Here is a 19,654-nt window from a genome sequence, read left to right as displayed (position 1 = left end):
ACCCAAGGACAGTTTCTGCTAGACCCAGTGATTTCATAAATCATTAAACCCATTCCAAAAACAAGAAACTTTTTCTCTCCAATCATCGTACTTAAGTAGACCTCACGCAATAAACAAGTGTAACGTCAATCACCCCGACCAGACTGTCCTAAACAAATATCACTGCTGACAACCAGACGTAGAACTCTTCTTTTTCGTCTCGTTGGAGACCAGCCACGCCCATCTATGATTCTCACCTGTTGAAAACCATCACACAATAAAAACGAACTTGAGTAGATGAGCAAAAATATCCTCGAGTTATCTGGCAATCTGCCGTCCACCTCCCACCCCTGTGTCTTTGTTTTCAAATGTTGAATCTAAAAAAAACCATCAACCACCCACGAGAAAGCCTCCCACTGTAAAATCATGCACCGTTTGATTTAACAGGGCTATCGCAGGGGGCATTACATTATATCGTTCAACTCAACGTAGACAACCGTTCCATTTACCTAAACGCGTTCGTGCGAGTATTGCAGGGTTAAAGCACCTAACATTAACAGAATTTAAGTGCTGGTGTGTGCCCGACGGCTAGGTATTTCAACCCTAAACCAACCCGGTACGTGTGGTACCTCGCAGTTGAGCCGTTATGTTTATTATACTGGGGGTAATTTCATTGGACGCACTCTCGTCTTTTCTCGAGATATTGCATTGCCTTTTTATCCCCCAGTTTTGTCCTTATTACTTGATTGTCACGAGGAAATTTCCGGAAATCAGTGGAGCACATGATCATGGCGTAAAATAAAGATGTCATCATGAAACAATTTTAATTGCAGAGGGAAATCAGGAAAATTCAGCTCAAGTTTCCTAGTTTTTTTCGTTACAAATCCAAATCAATGTGACGTCTGCGGAAATTGACAGGTCACTGGGTGCCATTTTGGTACGAATTTTCCTCAGTACCTTTGAATCATTTCCACGTGAATAATTATTGAATTGAAAACATATTGAAGACAATTGGAAATTGATGAACAAACAGAACGCATTGGGATATACTCCATCGAAAAATAGTACTCTATTGCATGACTTGAAAATGATATCACTAAACTCGTCATGGAAGTGAATTATGACATGTGCCATTTTGTAAATGTATCTCACGTAATGAATTTCCTCATTGGTGCCAATCGAAGGTCGAATTTGGACCTTTCCTGTGTATATAACTGAGCTATAACTGAGCGTGACTAGTATCACGTACAGCTTTTGAAATAACTCGGCGAATGCTATCGACTTCCTTGGAAAGTGAGAAAGGACAAACGTAGACGTACAGAGCGGGTTCTAGTTTATAAACGGTCTGGGAGTTGCAAGAGAGTGGTTTCGAAATCGTCTTTTCGCCTCTCTTGCGCAGACACCAACCAACATACCTGCTGAACCACAGGCCGTGATAACACCGCAGAACTTTTGCCTTTGCGATTATTTGCAAGCGGAAATACCAAGTTTTTTTTCCTTTTTTACTTTGAAAAATGTCGTGAGAACTCTTGAGCTAAAATTGCGGTGTCGTCGACCTGTGAAGCAGATGCAAAACGTTATTACATTGGATTTCTTCAACATCATGTTGAGAGAATGAAATACGCTTAGAACAGCTTGAGAAAGTCAATGACATCCGGTTGATTGTCTCGTGATTAATGGATAATATTTGCCGAATCGAGAGACAATTGACCTTTGAATTAATGAGAGCAAACGAGGGAGGAGGTTGTGACCAGGGTCGACAACTTTGGCCAAAATGTGTTGGATGGCCACAGTCGAAGGATCGTGTTGTCTATCAATCATCCATCATCAGGGTCAACTCACTCATTCCTTTTTGGAATTTTGCAATCTAGATCACGAGGAATGGTTAATATTATTTTGTTGCTTTAAAGAGAATCTGGTGAGAACTGTAGAGGTGGAATGGCAATGTCGTTGACCTGCGAAGCAGATGTGAAACGTAATTACATGGAATATCGTCACCATGATATTGAGGGAGGTGAATACATTTCGAACGCTTCTAGAAAGTCAATGACATTCAACTGATTGTACCGTGATTTATGGAGAACATTTCACGAATCGAGAGACAATCGACCTCTGAATTAATGAGAACAAAGGACGAAGGAGCTCGTGACCAGGGTCAACAAGTTTGGTTGAAAAGTGTCAAATAACCACATCCCAAGGATCATCTATCAAGTATCCATCATCAGCATTAGCCCATTGTTTTGTTTTTGGAACAACATTGGAATTTCGATAATGACCACCGAAGCATAACGAGAGGCACTGGGCTTGGCACATGTACCAGCTTATTAAGCGAGTTCATTTCCTGCCTCTACATGGAGCACGACACGTGATCAGCGTTTGAATAAGACCATCAAAAATAACCGCTGCTGGTGATCAAAATTACAAATTGATAATTCCTTCAGCAATTTTCTATCCAAGTTCCTGAATTCTTGTGTCTGATAATGTCAGGAGAAGAAATTATGTATTTTTCTTTGAAGTTTTCCATTCTTCATTGTCCATGGAAAAGCCTATTCATCACCTTTTCTCATTTCCAACATTAACAAAACCCGAAAAAAATTCAGATCCTCGAGAGCCTCGACCTTATCGTCCATCCAAGTTGACCCAGTAAGCGAGCACTTATCACTCAGACGTACAAAACAGCCCCTCAGAAACGAGGGTAATTACTCGTTTGCTAGGCTTGATGAACTGCGACCTTCAAACTTACCGGAAGAAAATGAAAAATCATAATAATAATAAAACAAAGGAGGAAATCAAAAAAAAGTAGAGCCTTACTTGGTATAGCAGGATATGAAATTAAGGTACTTTTGTCCCATTATGTAAGACGTTTGTTGTCTTAAATATGAGTCACTTTTACTGGCCCCAGTTTATTAAACCAGAAGTTATGAAAAGCCGGAGTGTCTTAGTCAAGGATTTTTCAGAAAATCTTGACGCATCATCTGAATATGAGCCCATTAAAAAATTATGGTTTTAGACGGGACAAATTGTTTATTTCAAAACATTCACCAAGAAGGTCTGAGTAAAACAGAAATTTGGGAAAAGTTCATCCAAAAATTGAGATATTTAAGTACCTGTTGGTCTGAGGTTCAGCCAAATTTTTATGTTATTCCGACGTCTCCTAGTGCTTGAAAAATATTTACAACAGTTATGAAGCAATTGCCCTCATGATTTGGACGAGTATAGAATTTCTTGGCGTAAGATTTTTTTGTTAGTGCGCGATATCATACTCGATAATTGTCGACTCACGTGTTTCGTGATACAAATAGAATCACTTCTTTCAAAACAAAAATCGCTGTCCGAACAACAGCGGATTAATTGTGCGTTAATTAGGCGTCATACGTGTGCTGTTGAATTGTCCAATGTTGAGAAACTTTTTAACCCCCCATAAGAGACTCGAGTGGCACTTGTGGGAGTCATTGGAATCATCCCTGCAAGTTCGTTAAACTTGGATCGGAGCCAAAGCGTCACTGGCAATACTAGAAACGTATTTCTATTCATCTTTTGGTATTTTAGGTGAATACGAGAATGGCTTTTTCCTGGGTAGAGGGAGGTGGACGACCTGGAGTGAAAGGCCAGGTTAATCAGTGCATGACCAGAAGGATCGAGGGACATTTTCAAGTCCGAGTGCTCAAATTCACAGTGACTCTCGATGGAGAGCAGGCATTGAGGCAAATTGATGCCAGTGGGATTTCGCCAATGGCATGGGTATGTTTAAATGTGTGGTAGACCAAATTCCCAGTGAATTCCATTGGTTCTGAAGCTTTTGGTATATGCTGAAACGCAATCGGGATTCACTGCAGCGAATCGACGTCAATTACCGGTCGCTCAAGAGCTGCGTTGAGCAATCTACCGCGGTCTGAATTCTTTTTACCATTTTTTTTGGCTTTGTGTTTTCAGTTCAGTAATCAGGGCGTTAGGATTGTTGTGTGGCAGGAGATGTACGATATTTCTTTCGATATTGAGGGATATTCTGTGCTGGATGAATTAATCAGCTGTGTAATTTCTGGTGAGGTTGGTAAATTGATGGAATCTTTGAGGGGAGCCAGGCGAATTTTCCTCGCTTTGTTTGGAATGAATAAACTGGGTGTTTTATGAATACGGGGTTGGGAGTGAAATGAAAATTTTAGGTGATAAATTGTTATTTTCGAGGGGCGATGACGGGCTTTATTCTGAGGGGAAACGTTGAATTTTAGATTTTTAGATATTTTTAAAGAATAATTTGACTGAATTTTAATTTTCAGTGATCAAAAAATAAAAATCATTCACCTGAGCTTCACAATTTCCTGTGATTATTCCATAAAATTTGGAATTTCCAATAATGAAATTACCATAATTTTTAAGCGAAACTATATATCCCGTATGTTGATGGAAAAATTTGCATTTTTTCCTGCGAAAATACTCCCTAGTGTTTGCTCCATAAATTCTTATCCTGAGGTGTTTATGACATGGCTTCTTGTGCAAACAACAAACATCAATTTTTACAGCGCTGGATAAGAGTGCACTGACAATGATTATAATTCTCGTCGAGACCACACAGTGTGATATACAATATCGACGGGAAGCGACGCATAATCCAATATGGTGTAACATAATTGTGGTGGCGAGTTACGTTGGCGACAGCTCGCGCTGATTATCGATTGGGTGTATCGTCACCTGTACGAATAGCTAACGAGATGTTGATGGAATTCATTAAATGACGGGCTATTGAAATCATTGATTGTCAATAAGCATTTTTTATAAGGGACCATTGATTTCCCTGTCAAGCCGCTTAGAAAAAATTATTTAATAGTTCATTAAGTTTCCCGAACGACCAAAATAAAAGACGATTACCAAACCACACGGTAATTTCTACAGAATTTTTCTCTCTGTGTTCTGTAAAATATTTCATAATTTAAAAATCTAAAATAAAATAAATTACCGATATCCCGACCTATGTCTCCGTCTTGGCCATGAAATTTCATTAGATATTATATAATACAAAATATAAATACGGCCACACATAAATTCAAGCATAATTTATGTTTTATCAAAAATAGAAATGAAAAGGAAAATACTAATATCTAAAACTGTAAATTTCCCACATTTACAAAATTTCTAAGAGAAGCTCAATCTCTTCTGTTCGCATTTTTCAATCCTGAAAATCGCTTCACCCGGAACTATACATAATACCCATGTAATCGCCCCCAATTTGCAGTCATTTGATAAACCATTTAATCGTAGATCAACGTAACGATGGCAACGATTCAAACATAATGAAATAATTCCATTCGCCTATCCCTCCTACAAGAAACTCAGTTACCAATCCCAAGATTTCTCCAAATAACCTTAGATATTGCTCATCATTCTGTGGACAGGTATAGCGTAATATCTCCGAGTGAAAGTCATCATTTATCCTCGGAGATTTCGCAGAAAAGAAATCTCATTTTTTTCTGAATCGATATTTCAATAATTTCACACGATTTCATTGAATAATTGTGAATGTAAACCAAGAACTTCACATTTTCTCGGATAAATAACAGTAACAGCTTTCTGTTCATTGCTTGACATAACCGGAATTTGAATTATCTCTGATTGATGTTTTGATCCGGAGAGGATTCGTATCTGAGCTAAATAAGAGCTCGGCTCTTCTAACAATTAATCATCTAAGTAGATATTTTTTCTCAGGCTCATTGTATTGATGGATATCATGTCAATAAGAGTTTGATTAAATTGCATGAATGAAATAACTCGATAAAGGAGAAAAACATGGTGCAAAAATAGGTAAAAAGGTAGACAGCTTATGAAATAAATTTCGTAGTTGATGCAACAGTGGCGGAAGCAAATCGCTAGGTAATGACACATCACTTCGGTGGTAAAACCATTGATCAAAAATGCATACAGAAGGTCAGTGTGACATTGAGATAGTATCGTCAGGGAATTGTGTGATTTGCAAATTTTAACTATGCGATATTCGATTTTTTTATCAACTCGTAAATTACGGAGAGTGAATTGCTTGACCTTTTTCTGCAAAATTATTCATGGGAGGAGCGAAAATCTTGATTGGGAGGGAAAAAAAATTTATTCACGAATGGTGTGAAACGAATGGATCATTTTTTGAGGAAATAACTGAGAAGTTCATGGACAGGAAAAATATTATTCTAGAAGCCAAATAAGACAAATGACTCATTACAATTGACAACATTATGAGAGGCTCCATCAAAAGTTAATGATAATTAGAATCTTTTCAGGAAATATTTTCGGAAGATATTGTTGGACTGAATGGGAAGCCTATTATTTCCGGACACGCCTGCGTGCGTAATTCACCGTTTCCTGCACAGAATGATGCAAAGGTAATTAAAATTGCAATAAATCGAACTTCTTCCGATGCTCAAGAAAAATCTTCGTGTAATAACTGAAGACATTCCCGGGAATTTCAGCTAAAACCAGATTTTTTTCTTCCCGAAGTTAATCATCGTGACGTTAATAAAACAGTTGGGAAATTGAAAATAAGAGGCTCGTCGTGATGACGTTAATAACGCGACCGTTGGATTTCAGCACAAGGAAATTACTGACCGAAGAATAAAGAAGATCCATCCGACTTGGAAGATTTTTCCGGCCGGTCGTCTGCGTGGCTCATTCCCCCCATTGACTATTTATTCCAATAACTTAACAATTCACGTTTCACTGGCATGCGACGAGTTTATCTCGAGCCAATTAAACATGTCACGTGCTTCCCTCACAAATAGACATTTATGGTCCTACACAGCGGAGAAAAAAATATTGCAGATGCTTGAGTCAATCGAGCAATCGTCGTTGATACGTTTATTATGCAGTTTGAAAACATTGTAGTGTTTCAGGGTCAACCGATTTCTTATGAATTATTTCGACGAAAGAGAAATATGTTGAGAGCAAAATCGATAATTGAATGTAACGAACGAACCGAGTTTAATGTTTATTTTTTTCTTACTCGTAAAATCATTTTCACTTCTGAACATTAACAATAGCAATAATTATTGTTAAATGAGAATTCCGCGTTGAAAAATACGTGAAAAAAACAAAACCATTTCAACGAATAATTCTCCATTAAAATTGAATAAAGAATCATCATTTTTTCACAATATAAAATAATTGGGTAAATTAGGGAACTAATGAGATATAAATTAATTGGATAAATAAGTTTATATCGAAATTGGGAGCGCCTATCTTGAAATGAATCATAGTCACTATTTATTCGAACACTAAAAATAGTGTCGTTGAATAGAAATTCCGGATGCAACACTATTGCTTTCTAAAAATAGTTATTCATTAAAATCAAATTAAGAATGATTTTTCATTGATAAAATAAATTGAGGGAATTCAAAGACTAATATAATTTAACTTGATTGAATAACTACATTTTTATTCAAACGATTTAACCAACTAATTTGCCATCCAAATGAGGAATATTTACAAAAAAAAAAATGAATGATGCAATAAAAGAAAACAAATTGATGAAATACCCTATCCATGGACTTCCACTCGACAATCCCCCGAGTTAATAAATCATTGATAAAAGTAAAAAGAAAAAACATTCGCTCAAATAATTCAACAGAAAAGCGTAACATCTCTGTTATGAATTACGAATGCTGTGATAATGGAAAATGTGTACCTCGTGACAGAATCAGGAACAAAAATATTCCACCAAGACAGCCTCTTCTGTCTGCCTCCATAGAGTCCCTCAGTACTACCAACATCAGCTGTTATACCAGTGAGGCCTTTTTTCCTCTTCCTATCGGCCTTGGGTGGCTTAACCAACGGATGCCACGACTTCCTACGTCCCTTTTTCACCTCAATCTCCTCCTTCATTGTGTCAGGATTCTCCTCAAGCAAATCATCAGACACATAGAACACCGAGCCCCGTCGATTGCCCTCACTGCTTCTTCTTTTTTCCTTCTTATCATCGTTCCTCTTGTTCTCCTTGTCCTTTTTATTCTCCTTATCCTCGAATATGCTGCTGCGTCTTGCACGTTGGAACAGGCTGTCCCTCCTGGCACGTAGATCATCGAGAACACTGTGCCGTCGGCCCTTCGTGTCGCGCAGCAATATTGACGGTAATTTTTCCGATGATTCCTCGATAGCAAGAGGAATTGAATTTGTTGAGGCGAATTTTTGGCCAGTCTGGCCACTACCTGGTGCCTCTGTGATGTACATTTCCATGCTATGATTTCAAACACTTGAATAATGTCCCACCGTCCTTTGTGGTATCACGTTATGTTGTTTTTTTTGTCTTTATATGTTGGCGAGCGTCATTGCGATCCGCTCGGCCCGACAATACTGCACTCACTGGAGGTATGCCGTGGGCTACAGCTACAACCTGGTGGCAAATACACCGGGTGAAAGCCGACCTACAGGCTCGCGACCGCCTTTTCACTCCGGGACAGAGCGTTGGCCTGTACCCAGTTGATGAGTTTTTTTTATTTTAACATTCATTCGTCGGCCGAATTGTTATTTCGGAGACGTATGATTTTTCGGGGATTCAAACGCTGTTAATTTACCATAAACATTTATGAATAATTCCCCAGCAGTTGACGATTCCTACTCAGTGTGTTTGGCATGTTTTTTTTTGTTGTTTTTTGTGTATTTTAGTGGTGCTGATTTTTATTTGATATAATTCACTGGGAATTTTTGTAATGATTTTCCGGAGACTGCAGGAAATTTTCAATAGTTCATCCAATCAATTTAATTATTCATCCAATATTTCCGTCGACTTTTCGTTGGTGATAAACAGAAAGGAATGATGAAACGAGGCGTATACAATCGTCAGAGGGATATAAATCCACGCCCTTCCGAGGTTAACATACCCACAAATCGTCTTGATTTGTCGCTGGTATCCAGTCGGCCTTGACGAGGCCGATTTCCTCTCATTTATTTCGGATTAACAATCGTGAAACAAAACCCCATGGAAACGAAGAGTAAAAAAAATCCAAATAACTTTTCACTCTCGCTTCACGTCCGTGGGTTCACTTCTGTCCGGCAGCATTTTTCGTTAGTCTTTAGTATCCATTGGTCATAAAATCAATTAATCCACTTGTCATTTATTCCCGGGTCTTAAGCACTTTGTTTTCCTCGGAATTGCGACGGACGCCACCAATTGAACATCAAAATAACGAACAATATTCAATGATTAATGATTATTTTTAATGAGTACTTGTTCACACACCGCGAGTTTGATAAACTGGTTATTCTCTCTTGACGAAGTCGTCTCGATATAAGATAAAGCGTTACTAAGCTTGAGCGATCGCTCAGTCGTGTATTTATACGTCAACAGACCGACTACCCACATACGGGATCACCCCCACCGCAATGAGCGCCTTTTATTATTGAATAAATTTACCACAAGATCATTTCCAAAATGAAAAACTCCTATTTTCGTAACAAAAATCACTGATCGTAGATTAAAGTGTTTGACAGTTTTTTAGAGATGAAAATTGTGAAAAGGCCCCTCGGAGGGGGTAAATACGTTGGAGGCTCTGAAAATATATATGTTTTTTTTTTTCTTTTCACGAGTGTTGCCGAGGTCAATTGGTCTTAATCGAATTAAAACGAACATCCGTGTATTTTTATCGCTGCAATTCACTAATTGCGCTTTCAAATTGACAAATTGTTTCCACCGCTTTGCACGTCCGACTCTCGTTAAATGTGTAGTGGAGAGAGCCCTCACAAGTCAAAATGAATTTTTGTGTTATTTGGAAGAATGAAAATTTAATGGGGTTTTTCATTTAATGACTTCTTGTGCTTTTCCTATGGTTTTCCACGGCAATACGTGCCCTCGTTGATTCATTAGTTTATTAGCCAGTCGAGTAATTACGGGGGTAATTGGTGGAATTGGATGCAATGATATTATTTTTCATCCGCATTCGACGTTAATTTAATTTTATTAATTTGATTTAATTGGATTAGCGTTATTCACATGGCATAAACTGTTTTTATTTTTCATTTAACAGGTTGTTGTCAGTCTGTTTTCGGGAATTTGCTCGTCCGTTGATTCATTAGTTTATTGTTCAATTGAGAAGGGAATTGCATACGATGATATTATTTTTATCCCCATTTTACGTCAATTTAATTTTATTTATTTATGTGCAGAGATGGCTTTTTGAACTCATTGGATATTTTATGAGTAACAGATAAATAATCACCAGAGAGAAATTCATTGATCGATTGATATTGCCAATATTTCGGAAATTAATGGAAAATGTCAAGGTAAAAATTTCAGTTCATTTAACAATATAACTTTTGTAATGGAAATATCGCCTGGAGATAAAGTATTGAATATGCAACTGATTTTAGCGATAATCGAGCAACTTGTGAGTATAAAAATAATGTGAATCACAACCAAGACGATAAAATTCTGGGGTGGGAGGGAGATGTAAATATTTGGATGGAGAACGACGTAGACTGTACATATCACATCTAGTACCTAGTGTACTCTGTCATCATGTACAGAAAAAAAAAATTGTTTTCAATGTCACTGCGAAAATTGCAAAATAAAAATACCAGAAATGAATAAAAAAAATTCAATTGCACGAAAGACCAGAGACATTTTTCGTTTATTAAACTTGTGGTTTATTTCCTGCCATAAAAATGTACTCGTCGCGTTAAATTTTAGTTTCAACTCGTAAAAATACATCACCGAAAAACAATTCGACGTGACTTCTAGGGTTTAGTCTTTATCGGTAGCGCGTGACGAGATAAAAAAAAAAATTATCAGAGACAGATGTAAAAATCATCTTCTACTGAGGAAGCTGGGAATGGTAACGACGTGACTATTAACACGTTGGTGTGACGAAAGTGTCAAAGGGCATTAATGGAGTTAGTGGTGCAGACTGGCTATTGTTACTGGATGAGTGAAAGCAGTGGGCTGAGTACATCAGGAAAACGTTCGTACCTTTTTTTCTCTCGTTATTAAAGTCACCAGTGATAATCAGAGTACAAATACCTCAGGAGTGCACGAGAGATAAATATTTTCGCGGAAGGAAATTGGGGAAATACTCCGGACTTCTTTTTTCTGGAAAGTTTGAAAATGACTGAGGAGGAAACATGTGAGAGAGATTATCTGAGAAAAAAAATTACTCAGAAAGAAATCCCGCGAGTGATAAGTAACTTCAATATTTATATTCAAATGGTGGAAACTTTTATTAAGCGCCATTTTATTGAAAATCCTCTGTTTGATGAATAAAGAGAAAATCTAAAATTTTGAATACTCCACGAATTAATTATGGAAATGCTATCGTTTTTCTAAGAACACAAAAAAGTAATGAAAGAAAAAAAAAATAGAAAAAAACCTGTCCCTTCTTTTAATGGTCCCCAAGGTTGATATTCCCCTGCATGTGGCATTGAAAATCATAAAAATGATAACGATCATCAACAGTGGAGGAAAAATATTTGAGTGCAGATCAAGTCGTTAATGACTAGGTCTTGACTGCTTCAGGCAGTGAGCGATTTCCCCGACATTCGTATCACGATATACATCTACACCAATTCCTGTGATACTCCAGGTGATGTTTTTCGGGTCAAGGTACGCGATATCGAGCCGGACTAACTCCCAATAATGACTCTCGGTTTATTTCCTTCCTTTCGGCGTTGTTCATCCCTCCCTTGGTCGAAAATAGCTCGCTTTAATTTCCTCCTGATAATTGCTAAATTTTTCTATCAATACGATACGAATCCTATGGCTATCGTCAGTCCAGAATTAAAACGATTGATAAATAAATGAGTATAACTATCAATATATCCAGTATATAGCACTACAGTATTGATAAAATTCCTACCATTATCAAGTTTCTATGCGGAAGCAAAAATTCACGAATCAATGCAAACAACTTTGAAAATGAAACAAGTACGCAATTGTAGTTTTGCAATAAAGCCGATATGTTTTCTCGTTATCTCAACGACTCGGTAGTCATTGTTTCGTTGACATCCTCAAGATTTCATTACGATTACCGATAAAGAATAATCGATCGGTTAAAAAGACATTCATGCACCTGCTTAAAAGAATAAACCGTGCGATAACAACGAACGAAAAATTATGAACGAGAGTAATTGGCAGCCATTAAATTGACAGAATGGCCGATAAAATGGGCGGTTGTATTGGCTGTATAATGTTTAAAGTGGAGCAGAGTATCCTTCAAGGTCTTCTTCGTGGAGACTAAAACTCGTTGCACCTGTTATACATGTCTCTGCCCGACGATATTCATAAAAATTATTGAGTATTTGACACTTTATTTTATGACAGACCTGCCACAAAGTGCTGATTCACCAAAACAGCTCAAAAAAATTCTGTTCTGATAATTTTCAAGTCGTTTAAAAAAATTAAAACAATTGAATTACATGAGAAAGGAAATTCTATCTCAGGCCCTGAACTCCTCGTGACCTATTACCAAACAATTTGAATAATTAACTAATTAAATTCACTGTCAACCCTTCCAACAAGTAAAATAATAATCACGACGTGCAGCGAATCGATTTCCACCCGAGAAATTCTCGCTCGTGGTGGTTTGACGAAACGAAAACAATCCGTAACGTATTTGAGATTTTATAGCGAGTCGTACGTCTTCCTCGAGCCCCTGCCAAAGGTGTTTCAATGTGTATGTATTTTCAAACAATTTTGTATAAACGTGATTGCCACACTGGTGAATCCTTTCCAGTTGCATCCGTACAAATATTCGTTTCTACGATAATGACGCAGTTGAACAAATTTTATTCTTTGTCCTCTGCCATTGCATTTTTGCATTATTAATAGGCATTATCTACGATCTATCGATGGCCTATTGTCCGGATAATAGATTTTGTTTAGTACCTGGCCGATTCAATCACTTCAATACATATTTTCATTCGCTTTATGATTAAATAAATTGCGACTCATTCATTAAAGTTCGTTGAAAAATAATATAAAAATCTGTATCGAAATTCGAGGGAATTATGAGGTTTCTACTCTACTTCGAAGTTATTCGGGAAATAATTAACATCAAATATTCTCAAACTACTGTGCAGATTCACCTGGCATCCATAAAAATTGCTTTTACAAAAATGAAACAATTTATTTAATTGAAAGTTACCTTGTAATGGAATTTTATGATGAAAAATGAAAAAAATCCAATGTTTTCACTTCAAACGTCGAAATTCAACTCTTAACTTCATCTAACCACACATCTACGTATACTCACGTACTCCATCCCTAGGCCACCACCAGAATACGAAAGGTCTAACGTAGCAAATTGATTACTCACCTGGAACACAAAAAAAAATGCGAGAAAAAATTATTCATTGTTTTGATAGATAAAAGAATGCTTTTAGGAAGCATAAAATAAGAACCCCGAGTAGGTCCATTGTCAGTGTACGTGTACGGAATCTTTCCCAGTTGAATAAAATCGCTCATTCCCCTCTCTCTGCGTACGCACATAGTACATAGAATATCACTGAATGTGTTGCTATGTAGATGATGATGGAAAATAAGGAATCTCGTCGTGATTCGGTTCGCCATACGGGAAGCCATTTTCTGCCTCGATCGTGACGAGAAAATCAAATTTATAACATCACTCGAGCGTTTCAGAATTATTAGCATCAAATTGTCGTTGAAAAAAAAATGATATTTTATGCGAGGAGGAGAGAGAAAAATTATTTATTTATTTATTTCCCGAGATATTTCACTTTGTCTATTCAACAAAATAAAAATGCTAATTAACGATGGAGATAAGATACGTAGGAAGAATTAATAAATAATCCGAGTACATGAAAAAAATTATTTTCAATGTTTTATGCAATTTATTCAGTAGAATCAATGATGAATCTATAATGTGATACTTGAAATATCTCTCGATATAATCAAATATATGGATAGATTCCAGGGGAAATATTTTCAGAGTAAAATGAAGTTTAATGTTTGTCTGGAATGTCTGAAATCCAGGATTTTTCCCCGGAAAAATCCATTTGTCTCAGTGTTTATTCAATCCCTTATCCTCTTCTCGTATGTGGAATTTGCACTCGGAATAATCGAGATGTGGGGGATATACATATAAACCAGTTTCGTTCCTTGGGACCAGACGCGAACAAATCATTGTCATTCATGGAGGGCTAACCAGTCGAGAATTTTACTTATTCAATTATTTCCCTAGACCTTCCGCGCTGTCTGCACGGGTACGGATTTTACTACTTCGCGCGCTCACGGTGATTTTTTTTCTCTTCACGTGAACTGCACTTGAAATCGGAAGTCTGGCCATCTTCTTGGCTAAAAATAGGGGGAATAAACTGCACAATAAACATATAAAGGATAAAGCATTAATAAACGTCGCAGTCTCGATGGAATGCAGAATTTTTCTGGAAAAATTCGGTTTTCTTAGAGTTTATTCGATCACACGCTCTTCTTCTATATCGAATTTGTACTCGGAATGATTGAGATATGGGGAATATATATGTAAAGCAGTATCGTGCAAACCAGTTTCTTTTCCTGCGACCCAGACGCGAACGAATCGCTGCCATTCATCGAGGTGTAACCAGTCGAGAATGTAACTATAAATAGAATTCCCGTAAAGCATGAGAGGCAGAAGATGAAGGGAGAGATCCACAGGCATATTTCTTCGTGTCCATCCACTGACCAATTCTGGGGGATATGTCCCACCCATTCTCCCCGCAAACGACACATCTTCACTAGTCAATAAATGTCAAAATTATTTATATCAGAGGATGAAAAAAAAAATGAGGGGAAAAACTTCACAAGAATTATGAGCTTCTCTACGATCACAATAAACTAGGGAACTGCACTGGTGGACAAAAATTGAAAAAACACCAAATGACTAAATGTACCGTCAATTTTCCATCAACAATTTTATAATTTTTCCGAAAAATAAACCAAACGGGAGATTAAACGAATGAAATAAAGAGCCAACGGACATCACCAGAAAAAAGCTCTTCTTTAAAAAACCATCACACGGGAAAACTTCTGACATTAAGTCTCCAGAAGTTCATTGGATTTCTCCTCAGCTCGAAAAACGAAGAATTACGAATTTTGTTCTTTTTCAGTTCATTGAAATGGCGGAGGACGAATCCCTCAGGGTCAGTTCATCCTTTACGGAGTCAAACCAGGTCGGGTGAAGTACGTCGTCTGAAAATTCAACTGAAAGGATAGCCCGGGTCGACTGGAGACACCGGGGGGTTGTGATCCATCCACTGAGAATCTCGGGAATCCCCGCTTTTGACTAGATCATTTCGTGTGCGCGTCATTGTGGAAAATTCGAGGGGACTAAAACGTCAGGTTGTAGCGTCTCCGAGACATGCTTCAAGCGTGACGGAGATTGCGATTAAGAAACGAAAATACCAACAGCACAGGACACGATAAATATGATAACGCTTCTGAATCATTTTCCAGAGTTCCAGGGGTGAAGGAAATTGAATTGTCTTTCACGACACGCTGACATTGTTGAGGAACATTTCCTGGTAAGATTCGTGGTGGACGTTTTCAAAAATTCTAGTGAAAAGCTCACTAGAGTCTTCCAAAAGGTCAGAAGATGAAGACGTTCACTAATCATAAATAATTACTAATCATCAACTATTAGTTTTCATTTAATACTGAGGTAAAGATGAGGGTAGGATAATGTTTATTAAAAATTTTCTTTCGGGTAGAAAATATCAAGATCAATTACCAAGAGGGTGAGGATCACTGGTTGACTCACTTGCCACCGCACAAAAAAGAATATCCACCAATTAGCAGTAATTTTTCTCCCAACATCCTTGAACACTTTTTAACTCATCTGCCAAAACCTCCATTCCATTATTTAAATTACCAAGCAATACCCTGAAATCGTTTAACCGAAGGGAAAAACAATACCCAACACCTGCATTACCATTCATAATCACCATTTGCTCAATATTCAAATGACATTCAGAGCAGTTAAAAAGCTGTAACATCTAAATAATAAAGACGCACCTTGAGCACATTTCCACGTAAACTACATACGTATGTTCATAACCGATCCATGTGTTTCACGTAATATATACACTGACAATGACAGAAAGATGTGTCAGTTAGCAGATGTCATGACACTTGATGTCTGAACGTAATAAAACGAAAAAGACATTAGCGATTACAGGAAACAGTAGCGATGTTTTCGTGTGAAAAAGAAAATGCGAGTTTTCGTTATATTCCCTTTATCATTGTTTACATTTCTCCGGTTGGTTAAAAATAAGTGAAAGGAAAATAAACTGCGAGGCGATTTGCGTATGAAATTGTTCAACAAATTAGCTGGACTCGTTGAAACGATTAGTCCGTTATGAGCTCGGAAGCCATATCAACGATGTTTGTACACTGTCTATATATTTGTAACTGGGCAAATAAGATCTGAATGTCTGCGAAGTGCTCATGCGACCCGGGTAGTTTGACATCGGTTATGTAACCAGCATGAAATGTCAATCGTGTCCTCTGGATTTTTAATTTGCGAGTCAAATTGAGAGAAGGCAAATACAAAATACAGGTTACAAAGTTTATTATATCGGAATATTTTATGGGGGTAAATTCTGAGGAAATGAACCAAAGGGGTTGTGACTATCCGGGCATATAAATAAAAGAAAGTAAAATGTTTATTAAAAAGTCGAATCATTAAAAATTACCCCATCTCCAATAGATGAGAATTTACCGAATTTATTCCTCAATTTTTATCAAAAATTGTTTCTTGGGATTAACTCAGTAAATTTCTATTGCAATTAATATTGTAATCGTAACGATTATCTGTACAAAAGCTCTCGCAAATAAATTCACCCCTGAAATATCGCTCCACGAAGATGGAGAGTTTCCATCCTAATTATTCTTGAGGGCCGCTGGCAAATCTATGGCATAAGAATAATACTCTCATTCTTAATGGATCTTTCCCATTGGCGGAGCTTTCTAACGCACAAATACATCTTGCAAGTTGCAATCCACCGACTACTCCACCTTATTCCATAGAAAACCCAAGTCCATCGATAATTTAATCATGCAATTGCCGTTCTCCACTTCGCTGAGAGTATTCTCCAATGGGTTTCTGCACGAATGAATTATTTTTCCCTCTCTCGTGCTTGCGGTCATTCGTAGGCTATATGTATACGACCTACTCCATTCCCCGCAATGGGGGACTAATTTAGACAACTTTTTCTGACTAATTTGACAGCCAACTATTCCCATTATTTGCCTCTTCCAACCGTTATATCAAAACAACATGACAACTGAATTTTTCAGTAATGTTACCTCAACTCTCCTTGATTGTTATCATTTCCCCTAATTCTAACTAAACAACTCGACAAAAATTCATAATTCTCATCATTTTTTTGTTATAAAATTCCCACAAATCCCCAAAAATACCAGAAGTGTCAAAAAATGAATAAGAGTCCACCAAATCCCACAAAATCCCACGAGACTGATTTCTCACCTCCCTTCATTCTCAAAAATTCTACCTGACCCTGAATTGAAATGTGGGTCAGTACCGTATTATCGTGCCGTATCTAAATTTACATAGTATCGTGGAGGGGCTCTTCGCCATAAATCAAACAGCTCAACACACCGAATTTTGCGACTCTGTAACAACATGTGAGCACGACTGGTGCGGTTACAGCGCCAGCCATCCCGTACCCCCAGCGACTTGGGGGACCGACAGGTGTGCGAGGCCATTAAAAACCCAAAAAATTAACCACTCAAATAGTTAGTTAAATAAAATGCGCTTAACAAAAAGAATTCGTCAATCAGTATAAAAAAATCTCGTGTTTTTTCTTCTAAAAAAGCGGGTAACCTTATCAGTATCAACCCCTAGTCCCCATCACCACCTAAAAACTGTTTATTTTCATGAAAGTGTGTTAACCCCCAGGGAATACACTAGACTTACGGAAGCGATTGATTGAAAGGCTTCCGTGCGACGCGGTGGGGCAAACAAGCTCAACCACGAGATGATGAACGAAATGAAGGGAAGTGAAGAGAGAGAAAGAGAGAGAGGGAGAGGAGGGGGCGCATCTAAGCTTGTACGTGTGCAAAAAAGATGAGTTGACGAGATGAGGGATCTCGGAAAAAGCAATCAAGTGAGTTTCGTTGCCCTTCGATCAGCCCTCCCTTCTGTTTTCCTATTACTTTTTTTTTCCCCCTCGTCTCATTTCAGGGAAAGATTAACATCAGGCCCTACCCCAGATATTAGCCAGAAGGTTGATGTCTCTGATAGAATCACCTCAGGGCCAGGTATTTCGTTGAGAACAATAAAGACTTGTGAATCCTTGAACCAAATATTGAATGCGGAATTTAAATCCCCTTTTTATTCGGTGAAGAGAGCATCGACCGCACGGGGACAACCGCTTCGAGGGTATTTCATCCTTGCTGCTGACAGGTTGAATTATTTATATTTAATTGCGCCGTTAAGGGGAAATTAATTAATTTAATGAAGTCCTTTGAACGGAGGTGATGAAGAATTTATTTTCTTGCCAGTGAAAGCATTTTTCCCCGGGGCTATTAATTATTAAACTCGGGTGTTATTAATCACCAAAGCAAACAGAGAGTGCAACAGGAAATATATTTTAATTCCCCTGTTTGAGGGTGAAAAAAGTGGTTTATTTGGACGAATGAGAAAATATTGACGGGAGCAGCCGACGAATTGGGGATTCTCTCACTTGATAAATATGATAACTCGGATATTCATGATAAAATGGGAAATTCATCCATCGGCGAAAGTACATCTGACAAGTATTTTTTTTTCTCTTCTTGTTGAGGGGTAAAAAATGGGGCCAAGGTTACGAATTTGTGCGACTCGGGCATATGCCAACACTGGTGGATTTATTTCATGTACCGTCTCGTTAAGAGTTTCAAGTGTATCAAGTATGAATGATCAACGTCGACAACTTGTTGTGAATTCATAACCACTCATGAGAGAAATAAACTCGAGTGCTCGATGAAGTTGGACGCCTGAAAGGGATAACTAAGTCTTGGAAATTCAGTCCTTGAAATTGAATTTTTATGTGAATAGGAGAAATATCGAGAAGATGGAGCAGAATATCGCGAGTTAATGTTGGCTGGAGATATTTCATCCTAATTATTTCTGAAGGCCATTTGCAAATCCATACCGGAACAATAATCCTCTCATCCCTAATGAGTCTTTCCCATTGGCAGAGCTCGAAAAGCAGAAACGCAATGCGATTTGCAATCGAGGGATAATTGTTTACCGGCCATTTCACGAGAAATTACAGAAACCCATGGAAAATACTCGCGATTCAATGACAATGGCGGTAGACTTCGCTCCAGCATTAGTTAAAAAATAGAAATGTTTATTGAATGTATATTTAACGGTGTGGAAATTGAGTCTTGGGGAGACATCGAGAAAATGTCCAGGATATTTCGAAATTAAGTCGAGCGGAAAATTTTCATCCCGATTATGCCTGACGGCCATTCGCAAATCCATCCCGGAAGAATAATCCTCTCGTCCCTAATGGGCCTTTCCCATCGCCGGAGCTTTCAAATGCATAAATACATCTTGCGCGTTGCTATCCAACAACTACCTCAACCTTATTCCATAGAAAACTCAAGTCCATCGATAACGTAATCATGCAATTGCCGTTCTCAACTTTACTGAGACTATTTTCCAATGAGTTACTGTACGAATCAATCATTTTTCTGGTCATGTGG

The 19,654-nt window shown here is 37.8% G+C and overlaps 2 protein-coding genes across 13 annotated transcripts in view; one reads left to right on the top strand and one right to left on the bottom strand.

The window, feature by feature from the left end:
* LOC135160736 (TLD domain-containing protein 2) overlaps positions 1-19,654 on the bottom strand; it is a 67,247-nt gene that overhangs the window by 30,287 nt on the left and 17,306 nt on the right. For 4 of the 11 annotated variants that reach the window (XM_064117613.1, XM_064117611.1, XM_064117614.1 and 1 more), the window contains exon 1: positions 7,643-9,263. The exons of 3 other annotated variants lie outside the window; for them this stretch is intronic. In XM_064117613.1, coding sequence (XP_063973683.1) covers positions 7,643-8,190 — 548 coding nt within the window. In that variant the 5' untranslated portion in view covers positions 8,191-9,263. Of the gene's footprint in view, positions 1-7,642; positions 9,265-19,654 lie in introns of those variants that run through there. 4 more of the 11 variants (XM_064117610.1, XM_064117612.1, XM_064117616.1 and 1 more) reach the window with 2 other exon arrangements.
* Positions 3,339-7,642, top strand: LOC135160757 (uncharacterized). 2 transcript variants are annotated; one of them, XM_064117669.1, is made up of 3 exons: positions 3,339-3,720; positions 6,243-6,344; positions 6,432-7,642. In XM_064117669.1, the coding sequence occupies exons 1-3, from the start codon at positions 3,541-3,543 to the stop codon at positions 6,516-6,518; spliced, it is 369 nt and encodes a 122-aa protein (XP_063973739.1). In that variant the 5' UTR covers positions 3,339-3,540; the 3' UTR covers positions 6,519-7,642. The 2 variants fall into 2 exon arrangements, with proteins under 2 accessions (XP_063973739.1, XP_063973738.1); XM_064117668.1 differs by lacking the exons at positions 6,243-6,344; positions 6,432-7,642 and adding an exon at positions 3,913-4,257.

Source organism: Diachasmimorpha longicaudata, chromosome 3, assembly GCF_034640455.1.
Source record: "Diachasmimorpha longicaudata isolate KC_UGA_2023 chromosome 3, iyDiaLong2, whole genome shotgun sequence".
NCBI classification, from domain to species: Eukaryota; Metazoa; Arthropoda; class Insecta; order Hymenoptera; family Braconidae; genus Diachasmimorpha; species Diachasmimorpha longicaudata.
The sequence above is the reverse complement of the archived record's forward strand: the minus strand, read 5'-3'. Positions and strand labels throughout refer to the sequence as shown.